This window comes from Anomaloglossus baeobatrachus, chromosome 4 (genome assembly GCF_048569485.1).
Source record: "Anomaloglossus baeobatrachus isolate aAnoBae1 chromosome 4, aAnoBae1.hap1, whole genome shotgun sequence".
In the NCBI taxonomy this organism is placed as follows: domain Eukaryota; kingdom Metazoa; phylum Chordata; class Amphibia; order Anura; family Aromobatidae; genus Anomaloglossus; species Anomaloglossus baeobatrachus.
This window is the reverse complement of record NC_134356.1, coordinates 639,665,873-639,678,299: the sequence shown is the minus strand read 5'-3', so window position 1 is coordinate 639,678,299 and position 12,427 is coordinate 639,665,873. Positions and strand designations below refer to the sequence as shown.

The following is a 12,427-nucleotide window of genomic DNA, read 5'->3' as shown; positions in this document are numbered from 1 at the left end:
CTCTATTATTATCTATGTACCACCTTCTCACCTAGACCTGCAAAATCAACCAGACACCAAGAAACCATGACACCCTTGATCCTTAAAGGGGATCTGTCAGTAGGTTTTTGTAATGTAATCTGAAGACTGCATGCTGCAAGAGTTAGGCTATGTGCGCACGTTGCGTTCTCTGCAGTGCAGAAAAGAACGCACCCTCGCGCAGACTGCACACTGCGTTTTGTAAAAAAAACAAAAAAAACAATGCATCCACAACGCATGCATTTTGGATGCTTTTTCCATGCATTTTGCATGCGTTTTGGATGCATTTTTGACAGTGCGTTCCCCCAGCAATTCAGCTCTGCTACATGCCAGCTGACAGCACACACAGACAGTCGCGCGACGAGAATGAACTCGGGTGAACTTCACCCGACTTCATTGTCATACCGCGGCTCTCTGTGTGTGGCGTCCTGATTAGCGGTCACCCGTGAAGGTCTCACCGGTGACCGCTAATCCCCTGAGTGACTGAAGTGTGCAGCGCGATTAGCGGTGCCGTCACTCAGGTTACCCGCGGCTAGCTGGAGTCATCCACCCGAGACCGCAACTCACCTGTGACTTCATCGCTGATCACGCGGCTCACTTCAGTTGCTGCGTGGAGCTGACAGAGAGCGGTCTGGTCTGTGACCGCTTTTATCACCTTCATGTAGCAGAGCTGAGAGCGTCGCGGGACCTCTGGATTATGTCGGACCTGGAGGGGTATTTGAGTATTAATAACGTGGTGAACGAGGGTTTTTTTTTTTTTTTTTTTTGTATTTTAATCCTAATAAAGGATTTTTGGATGTGTGTGTTTATTTTCTTTAACTTACAGGTTAATCATGGAAGGTATCTCGGGGACTTGCCTGACATGATTAATCTTGGACTTAGTGGCAGCTATGGGCTGCTACTAACTCCTTATTACCTCGATTGCCACCGCACCAGGGCAATTCGGGATGAGCCGGGTAGAGTCCCGGGGCTGTGGCATCTAAAGGATGCAGCAATTCCGGGCGGCTGCTGGCTGATATTGTTAGGCTGGGGTGCTCCCCATAACGTGGAGCTCCCCATCCTGAGAATACCAGCCTTCAGCCGTATGGCTTTACCCTGGCAGATATAAAAATTGGGAGAGACCGCACGTCGTTTTTTTTTTAAAATTATTTATTTTACTGCACGATATAGACCCGCCCACCTTCGGCTGTGATTGGTTGCAGTGAGACACCCGTCACTCGGAGTGGGGGCGTGCCTGACTGCAACCAATCATACGCGCCGGTGGGCGGGAAAAGCAGGGAATACCAGATTGAATAATGAGCGGACGTCATTTTCAAAAGAGGAAAAGCTGCCAGAGCAGTGTGACAGCCATGCAGCGCCGCGCCCATGATCGGGAATCGGTGAGTATGAGAGAGGGAGAGAGACCGAGGGACAGAGAGAGGGAGACAGATAGACAGAGCGACCAACTGACAGAGAAAAAGAGCGACTGACAGAGAAAGAGTCCGACAGAGGGAGATTCACCGACATTGACAGATTTCAATGGGTGGAGAATGCAGCTACAACGCACAAAAGAAGTGACATGCTGGTTTTTTTTCCGCAGCGTGTGCATTGATTTTTCGGCTTTCTCATATTTTGCTGGGGAAGCAGAATGCATGCAATTTGGCACTGAAAACGCTGCAGTTCAAAACGCAGCGTTTCCGCGGAAAAAAACGCAACGTGCGCACATAGCCTTAAACAGAACATTTAGCCCTTGGGTGTCTTATCTCACTATGTTTTTGTTTACCTGCAGTGTTAGCTTAAGCCTCTTATCTTTATCATTAGTGGGTCTCAGCCCTAGCCAGATTCTTCCACTTTTTGCTTATGACAGTGTGCCTGGTGTGGGCGGGGTCAGCTCCTAGAGCGCTGCTACATACAAAATCTACAATCTTTCACTGTGTCAGAACGGCTGCAGCCAGTAATCTAAATGATACATCATTAGATTCAGGATCTCTTGGTCTACATCCTACTGCTCTCAGATGAGGTAGCAAAAACCTGCTGACAAATTCCCTTTAAATTTTTCCCATGCAGCCACCATGAGCAACATTTCTACTTTGCAACAGGTTTTGAAATGTAACAAAGCCCTAAACAAGCTTCAATAATGACACTGGTCATAGATCTTCGTACCCTGCAGAGGTCCATGATGTGCGCCGGCATTGCGGAGGATCCATTTTTAGGTCTTGTTCTCACAGGGCAGTTTTGATAGCTTTGGAAAAAATTGTGATTGGATCCTCTAAATATGAGTGATTTTGGACCTGCTCCTGGTTTGTCCTGAATCGTGCCGGGCTCCTCCATCATCTGCAAAATACTAATTCTCCCCGCTCCTGGAGCTTCTGGTATCTGATTTCACGTGTTCTGGTTTATCATTTTCCTTGCCATGATTGAGCAAAAATGGGAACGTCAGAAACCCTGTCCCTGCCCGTCCCTGGTCATATAATCTCTCCATGTTTGTTTTTCCCTCAGTACGCCTGCTATGCTATTGGAAAAGACGTACAAGCCATGAAAGCGGTGGTGGGTGAAGAAGCGCTGACGTCTGATGACCTCCTCTACTTGGAGTTTCTGCAGAAGTTTGAGAAGAATTTTATTGCCCAGGGTGAGTGGTGACGTTACATGTACATGTATATGTATATTATATATATATAATATATTATAATACAATATAATATATGCCAAAGGGTCACTAGAAATAACTGGTGGTGTTGTCTCTGTGCCGTTCCATGATTTGCTCACCAGATGGCGCTGTTCCCCTATAAGAACATATAGGCTTCAGTGGACTCATTTGTGCGGTTCCTTGTCTCCCACGAGGATTAGGACAGAAGAGTGGGGTTTCAATGGGGTGCAATGCTGCATTAGGTCACAACAGATTCTCCATATAGACCCTCAAACCCGCCATTAATTACTTTAATTGTATCGATCGGGACAAATTACACGATGGTCATTTGCATTGTGCAAAGTTATGACATTTACTTACATCATATGGAGCCACCTGGAGCTCAGTATATATCGATATCCAAGTGTACATGAATGCTGATGGACCCAAAGAGGAGCACGGGAGACGTTGCTCCGAGCGCCAAATTCTGATCCAGATAGGCAGGTCCAGTGCATAGGGAATGTTTACTGAGCAAGCATCACCTCTACTTCCCCGCACTTAATTGAGTAAGGCATACCACCCCCTGCTGACTGCAGTACCCATGCAGAGCGCAGCTGTAGTGATGACTTTATCAGCTGCTGCGCTCTGCATGAGCTGCAACAAGATGAAAAAGCATCAAGTGTAATGATTACACTCAACACTTCGTCATCTCAGTTACTGCCTATGCAGAGCGCAGCAGCCAATGAGTCCTCTCTACTGCTGCATAGTCAGCAACAAGGGTACTATATGACTGGGTGTGCAGCTCTTAGTAAATGAAGAGTGTAGATATTATTGAAAGGGGCAGCAGGCACTATTCTCAGGGTAGGCTGTGGCACTATACTTGAGGGTTAATCTCTGGGCACATTGGCTGCATGGCGCATGAATAGCCTGATTGTTGTGTTCTGTATATCAATCTATACAGGAAGACCTACGGCGAGTGAAATTAGTATTGATCACATCACCAGTTTACGAAGTCTATATTTCTAAAGGTGCTCTTTACATGAAGTTCTCAACAGATGTCGGTAACAACCCATCCAATCTATATATTCAAAGAAACCATAGATGTCCAGAAATGTAGTGATGTGTAATAATGAGATATGACACAGGGAAAAAGTGTTGAACACGTAGAGGGGCAAAAAAAACATGTAAAGTCATGACATCAGCTGACATATCTCAGTAATTAGAAAGCAATCCTGTCACTTAGTGAAAAATATCAGCTGATTCAACTGAGGGCCTATAGAAAGGGGTCTCGAGTCATTACCAAGGTGCCACACAAGAAACATCCAGTGATGGGTAAAACCAGTGAGCTGCCTCAAGACCTTCACAACCTTATTGTTGCAAAACATACTGATGGCATCGGTTACAGAAGAATTTCTAAACTACTGAAGGTTCCAGTGAGCGATATTGGGGCCATAATACAGAAGGGGAAAGAATATAATTTCATTATAAGGCGGGCACGATCAAATACTCCCACCAGGATATCAGACAGAGGAGTGAAAAGAATTATCAGAAGAGATGTCCAAGAGCCAATGACCTCCTGTGCAGAGCTACAGAAAGACCTGGAATCAGCAGGTACAACTGTATCCAAGAACACAATAAGTAATGCACTCACCCTCCATGGCCTGTATGCACGCTCCTGTATGCACGCTCCTGTATGCACGCTCCTGTATGCACGCTCCTGTATGCACGCTCCTGTATGCACGCTCCTGTATGCACGCTCACCACATGTTCCAGTGCTTTTAAACTTTGTTCAACAGCATTTAAATAAGCCTTGAACATACTGGGAGAATATAGTCTGGTCAAATGAAACCAAAATTGAACTCTTTGGTTGCCATAATGCACACCATGATTGGAGGCCAAAAGGCAGCACTGCATACAAATACACCAAACCAACAGTGAAGTGTGGAGGTGGGAACATCATGGGGTGGGGCTGTTTTTCAGAATATAACACTGGCAAACATTATATAAGTGAAGGAACGATGACTGGACAAATGTACTGAGACTTTTATATTTATATATTTATTTTTATATATATATATATACATATATACATATACATATTATATATATATATATATATATATATATATATATATATATATATATATATATATATACATACATACATACATACATACATACATACATACATACATACATACATACATACATACATACATACATACATACATACATACATACATACATACAAATATTATATATATATTATATATATAAATCTACTGCCATCTACCAGGGTGATGAAGATGAAACAAGGATGGACATTTCAGTAAGTCAGTGATCCCAAACACACAGCCAAGGAAACTCAACTGCTTTTAAAAAGGCAATAAATCTGCTAGAATGGCCGATCACCGGAGCTGAATCCAATAGAAAATTTATGGCTGGAACTATAGCTCAGAGTTCATAGAAGGAGCACACGGGACCATCAGAATTTGAAACGTTTGTGTGGAAGAATGGACCCAAAATCCCACCTGAGCAATGTATGGCACTAGTTTCTCCATACTGGAGGCGTCTTAAAGCTTCATCACCAACAGTGGCTTTTGTACGAAGTATTAAATATAATTAGTGTGTTCAATACTCTTTTCCCTGTGTCATTTCTCATTATTACACTTATTGCTGCCAGATGGGGTAGGATACCGACTCGTAACTTACTAGGGACTATATACAGTGCCTTGCAAAAGTATTCGGCCCCTTGAATTTTCCAACTTTTTCCCACATTTCCGGCTTCAAACAAAAAGATAAAACATGTAATGTTCTGGTGAAGAATCAACAACAAGTGGGACACAATTGTGAAGGTGAAAGATATTTATTGCTTATTTTAAACTTTTGTAAAAAATAATAAACTGAATATTGGGGCGTGCAATATTATTCATCCCCTGTACTTTCAGTGCAGTAAACTCACTCCAGAATTTCATTGAGGATCTCTGAATGATCCAATGTTGTCCTAAATGACTGATGATGATAAATATAAGCCCCTGTGTGTAATCAAGTCTCCGTATAAATGCACCTGCTCTGTGATAGTGTCAGTGTTCTGTTTAAAGCGCAGAAAGCATCATGAAGACCAAGGAACACAACAGGCAGGTCCAGGATACTGTTGTGGAGAAGTTTAAAGCCTTATTTGGTTACAAAAAGATTTCCACAACTTTAAACATCCCAAGGAGCACTGTGCAAGCGATCATATTGTAATGGAAGGAGCATCATACCACTGCAAATCTACCAAGACCCGGCCGTCCATCCAAACTTTCATCTCAAACAAGGAGAAGACTGATCAGAGATGCAGCCAAGAGGCCCATGATCACTCTGGATGAACTACAGAGATCTACAGCAGAGGTGGGAGAGTCTGTCCATAGGACAACAATCAGTCGTACACTGCACAAATCTGGCCTTTATGGAAGAGTGGCAAGAAGAAAGCTATTTCTCAAAGATATCCATAAAAAGTGTTGTTTAAAGTTTGCCACAAGGCACCTGGGAGACACCAAACATGTGGAAGAAGGTGCTCTGGTCAGATGAAACCAAAATCAAACTATTTGGGCACAATGCTAAACGATATGTTTGGCGTAAAAGCAACACAGCTCATCACCCTGAACACACCATCCCCACTGTCAAACATGGTGGTGGCAGCATCATGGTTTGGGCCTGCTTGTCTTCAGCAGGGACAGGGAAGATGGTTGGAGCCAAATACAGGACCATTCTTGAAGAAAACCTGTTGGAGTCTGCAAAAGACCTGAGACTGGGACCGAGATTTGTCTTCCAACAAGACAATGATCCCAAACAAAGCAAAATCTACAATGGAATGGTTCACAAATAAACGTATCCAGGTGTTAGAATGGCCAAGTCACAGTCCAGACCTGAATCCAATCGAGAATCTGTGGAAAAAGCTGAACACTGCTGATCACAAACGCCTCCATCCAACCTCACTCAGCTCCAGCTGTTTACAAAGGAAGAATGGGCAAGAATTTCAGTCTCTCGATGTGCAAAACTGATAGACACATACCCCAAGCGACTGCAGCTGTAATCACAGCAAAAGGTGGCGCTACAAAGTATTAACTTAAAGGGGACGAATAATATTGCACGCCCCAATTTTCAGTTATTTATTTATTTTTATACAAGTTTAAAAGAAGCAATAAATGTCATTCACCTTCACAATTGTGTCCCCCTTGTTGATTCTTCACCAGAACATTAACCTTTTTTTCTTTGAAGCCTGAAATGTGGGAAAAGGTTGAAAAATTCAAGAGGGCTGAATACTTTTGCAAGGCACTGTAGCTGCCAGACTGGGAAGGATACTGACTGGTGACTTACTAGGGACTATATAGCTACCAGACTGGGAAGGATGCTAGGTTACTTACTAAAGAACAAATAGCTGCCAGATGGGGAAGGATACGAACTGGGTGACTTATTAGGGACTATATAGCTGCCAGACTGGGAAGGATGCTAGGTTACTTATTACAGACTAAGGCTCTATCTAGTTTTTAATCGGTTATTTGTGCAGTTTGTGGTGGCCTTTTAGTCACCACAAACAGCATGTTTTCCTTCCCCAGCAAAGCCTGTGATTTCATACTTGCTGTGTGCACATTGCTTTTTTTGAGTGGGGGCAGGCATTTTTGGAGTGACCACAAAAATGCAACATTTCAATTGTTTTTGCATTTTTCACCCATTGTGTTTTTTTTTTTTTTTTTTTTTTTTTTTGCCACAAGATGCATTTTTTTGGCTACAGGGTGCATTTTTGTGTTTTATACAAAACTGCAGCGTGCGGACATACTCTAAGTAGCTGCCAGATGGGGAAGGATACTGACTGGGTGACTTATTAGGCACTATATAGCTGCCAGATGGGGAATGATACTGGCTGGTGACTTACTAGAGACTATATAGCTGCCAGGTAGGGAAGACTACAGACTAGGTTACTTACTACAGACTAACTAGCTGCCAGATGGGGAAGGATAATGACTAGGCGATGTATTGTGGACTATATAGCTGCCAGACAGGGAAGGATACTGAATGATGACTTACTTGGGGCTATATAGCTGCCAGATAGGGAAGAATACAGACTAGGTTACTTACTACAGACTAGCTGCCAGATGGGGAAGGATACTAATTAGGTGACTTATTAGGGGCTCTATGGATTCCAAATGGGGAAGGATGCATACTGGCTGTGATGTGAGGGTGTGAGACATACTTTGGTGATTTGTGATTTTGTGGTGGTGCTGAGGGGCACACCGATGGGGTAGGTGGGGAGTATGGATGGGAAGGGTATATTTTGGAGTAGAAATGGTGCCAGTTTAAGGGCAGGTAATACTTGTGTGAAACTACAGTTGATCTTTGGGATTAATCCTAAGATTATGACGTCTTATGGGGAATTGCAACCACAGTCCGATCTACAGAGGATAACACCGCAGATGCTGCGCCAAATTACTATATTATGTATGCAAGATGTTGAATGGTCAGGAGAGCAAAACCAAACCTAACGCCATGGGTGGTGGCACTAAAAGTCTCAGCATGCAGCATGATGTCTGTGGTCTCCTCGCCCTCTGATGGCTGCGGCCGTATTGTCATGGTCTTGCATAATGCACACACATAAATTGGATCTGGTACGGCAGTGAAGCAGTTAAGTGCGGTTTGGCAGCAGGGTGGCTCCGGGTGGTTCGGAGCCGTCACCCGTTATCACTGTGGATCCCGCTGTTCAGCCCTCCTTTAAATAGCTTGCAAAGGACTGTCACATGGGGGATGTGTGCGCGTGTGGGCGGCAGTCAGTTACCTTAGCAACTACCGGCTCGTTAAGGGATAATAGCAGCTTTCGGTACACATGGATGGGGAGCAGTAAGGGCACCAGGGGGGTCTGACGTGGCCCAGTGTTAACCCCGTTTATTCCAGGTAAGAGCAAAGGTTCTTTGCATGTTTTCCTGTAGAAAAGATGGTGCAGTTCTCACTTTCCACCACACGGTGGCAGTACAGAGCAATTAGAATGTTATGCAACGATCAGTGGGTAAATATGCAAATGTGAGTGCTGCAGATTGTGGCCCAATATTGGGCAGTGCGCCTTATATCTGACCTGTACTGCTCCCACCCTGCGCCCTAACACTGTCCTCCTCTCTGCAGGCCCATACGACAACCGCACAGTGTACGAGACGCTGGATATCGGCTGGCAGCTGCTCCGAATCTTCCCCAAGGAGATGCTGAAGAGGATCCCTGCCAGCACCCTGGCGGAGTTCTACCCCCGAGACTCCTCGGCCAAGCACTGAGACCCCCCTCCATTCCTCCACTTCCCTCTGTGTGTCTGTCAGGGACCCCTTGGAATGAGCCATTTTTCTGCATCCCCTTTGAGAGATTTTTTTTGTTTATTTTTCCAGGTACGTCCTGTGCTGTCAGAATTGGCGACTTCTGTGTAATGGTAACCTGCGGCACCCCCTGCTGTTGTGAAACTACCACTCCCAACATGCGCTGACAGCTTGTGCCGGTCAGGGAATGATGGCAGTTGTAGTTCGACAGCAGCTGGAGCGCGCTGTATTGTAGGCTTCACGTGGTAAAGCAGCCACCCTGACACGCTCCTGGCATGTGTGTATATTGTGCCGTGACGTTCACGTGGTTTACATGCGCTGCTAATACAATAGTGCTTCGTGAGCCTAGATAACATGCAGCAGTCAGTCTGTACTACAACTCCCAGCATGCCATGCCACGTATGTGCAAGCAGGATATGCGTCAGTGACAGCCGGGCAGCCATGCGCTGCCAACCTCTGTATTAGTGTGTCCTGGTGCCGGTAAGGGGTTGCATTTCTTTCACACATGGTCCCGTTTTCCTGCCATCAGTCCCTATTATTTATCTTCTCTTTTTATCGCCGGCCCTCTTCTCCGCAGGTTGACAGTCATTTTGTTTAGGGCTGATTTGATGTTTGTGAATATTGGTGCACTCGTCGTCCATTCCGTCTGTAACCGGTGTATACATTTATTGAAGAGCGTTATATCTGAATAAATATTAGTGTACGGTACGGAGTTCTGCCTGAAAGTCTTATCTGCGCCTTCCTGCTCCTGCGTTTTGTAGGACAACATCTTAAGGTAATGTGCACTTGGAAAATGAACAACTGGAGGTTAGGATGGCAGGGAGTTGTGCTCTGAAGGACGTGGGTGGTGAAGGCAGCTGGATTTTCCCTCTTCACAGCTGCAAGTCATGGCCATTAGTCCTGTGATGTTAACTGCAAACTGGTCTTGTCAAGGGAGGAATTTGGGTGAAGACTGCTAATGGAGTCTTCGTTCGGGATTCAGAGACTGTGCCGTATTAGCTGTATATCAGTGCCGATATATTAATGTATCAGACAATGAACACAGACATGTTCTCTCTTTCAGCCAGCGTCATCCACTGAGCTCGTGTATTGGAAGAAACCCAATTATACAGTTTGCATCTTTAACCTTGAAGCTAGAAAAAGGAAGTAAGGAGTATTTCACTCCCTATTTTCTCCCAGCACATTGTTTGTTTCTTGTACATTCTGTGCAAACTCTACTGATAAGACTTTGCAGCTTCACATTCTGGCTTCATTATCTTTGGTTAACTCCTTCATGACTATACAGCTTAGAATTATATTATGGGTCTATGCGATGGCTACATAGACAGTCAGATTATTATGCAACTACATCAATATTTTGATTATTTACATACACAGATATTCTTATTACGTATAAACAAACAAACTACAGCTCAGGCGACCTCCACAGTCTGAGAAGACATGTTCACAAATCGGACTGGTGGAGCGGCCACTTGCCGGTAGTGCCCTGATTATGTGGCTGCCATGATGGACATTTTGCTGCACATTTTGGGAGGTCTATCAGGTATCGACTACTATTACTATGCACTGTCCATCTATCTGAATATTTACCTCTGCAGTGGTACACAAATGTGGCATTTCTTAGCTTTACGAACCTTACTGTGCAGCACTCTGCATAGCTAGTAGTCCTCCACGATTACCCTCTATACTAACTGTTGCTGCAGTTAAAGGGAACCAATCACCAGAATTTTCCTATATAAACTAAAGCCAGTGCTATACTGGCACTATCAGGCTTATTCTATACATAACTTTACTTGTCAGCTAGATTGTATAGGTTTTGAAAAACAAGCAAGTAAAGTTTATAAAATGAGCAGCTTTTTCAGTGTCAGCAGCTGCCAATAAGCCAATAGCTGGGGTGGGTATTCATAGTGATTCCTTTCCCCTGCCTGCCCTTCCTATGCTAATTCTATTATAGAATCGTTTTACTAAGTGACTAGAAGGTCCTGAGCTGATGTCATACCCATGTGACCAGAAGGGGAGGGGTCTCCACCAACATAGCTGATTCCAGGAAGCAACATTTATTTTTCTGTTCAAAAACTACCTCAGTGAAAAACAATATATAATTTTATTAAGCAATTAGTCATAAAAAACATACATATTGAGACCACAAGTGTTGGTGAGGATACAAAAGAGGAGGGGGGCACCCAAATGCTGACAAACAAAAATAGGGAGTTGGGAATAAATGCCTATGCAGGTTAGCAGAAGTATTTACAGAAATTGGGGGGTATCTAGTTCACAAAAAAGTGCTCTTGGGCATTAGCAGCAGATTTAAAGCAGCACAGATATAGGGCCCCTCATAAGGTGCAAATGGAAAGTAAACATCCACTCGCAGTAAAATGACACCCATACTACTTCCTAGTCAGCGGGGGGGGTGTACCTCCAGGATCCCAACGTGCGTTTTGCGTGGGTTTCTTCTGGGGGGGGTTATGATCGATTCATCAATAATTTACAATAATTTGGACTCTCCTTTTCTATTATAGGTTTATATACTTGTTGGGACTCTACCAGTTATTTATATATTATCGTCCGTATGAGGGTTAGTGGTTGTCTAGTTTAGCTCATCATTTACGCTCCCCACCTATTTATGTTCAGATGTTTTTGAATTATTTTTCTGTTGACTGAGGCAGGTTGGTTGCAACCAATCCGTCTGCGGGTCAGTTTCATGGTATAAAAATAAATAAATTAATTGGCATAGCGTCACCCCATATTATGATACCCAGCGCCGATAAAGCCCACAGCAACAGGCTGCAGCCCTAAACTCTGTGCTGATTGGTTGCAGTCAGACACGCCCCCAAACTGTGTGACAGCATCTGCCTGCAACCAATCAGACGCCAGGGTGGGTGGGGAAAGCAGTGAATATGGATGAGCAATGATGAGCAGCCCAGGAAGTGAAGGAGAGGCCGCAGGAGCAGTGTACAGCCATGTGGTGGGAGTAGTGTACAGCCGCACCCGAGAATTAGTAAGTATGAAGCGCTTGCTTCAGTTTTATTTTCTTTATTTTTCCTTCATTTCTCAAGTGCTGGATCTGGATCAAACACCTGGAATCCTGGGTCCGGAGAACGTTCAGATCTGGACTTTTACAGTGTGGGTCCGCCCATCACTAGCAGCAATTCACAGCTTGCCACTTCTGGGTTGGTTAGGGTGCTCAGGTACGCTCTAAACCCGTAAGGCAAGTAAAGTTGTAACCAGGCACTCCATTAAGGTACAAATAGTGATTTATTTAGAATTGAGGCAGTTCTAAATAAATCACGGATTGCACCTTTTTTGAAGTGCCTGGTTACAACTTTATCTAAAACTACCTGTAGTACCTGAGCAATAGTAAGTGTCTCTCCCCCTCCCTCGCCTTCTTTCCCCTCCCTTCCTCTCACCCTCTACCCCCAAAATCTTATTACCTCACACATAAGCTTCTTATACTAACAATTATTTTGTTCCT

At 44.2% G+C, this 12,427-nt stretch overlaps 1 protein-coding gene across 1 annotated transcript in view; it reads left to right on the top strand.

Annotated features, from left to right (window-relative positions):
• ATP6V1B2 (ATPase H+ transporting V1 subunit B2) overlaps positions 1-9,663 on the top strand; it is a 61,461-nt gene extending 51,798 nt beyond the window's left edge. Inside the window, exons 13-14 of the mRNA XM_075346456.1 lie at positions 2,497-2,626; positions 8,777-9,663. Of these exons, the coding sequence (XP_075202571.1) occupies positions 2,497-2,626; positions 8,777-8,919 (273 nt within the window). The 3' untranslated portion in view covers positions 8,920-9,663. The remainder of the gene's footprint in view (positions 1-2,496; positions 2,627-8,776) is intronic.
• The last annotated feature ends 2,764 nt before the right edge of the window (positions 9,664-12,427 follow it).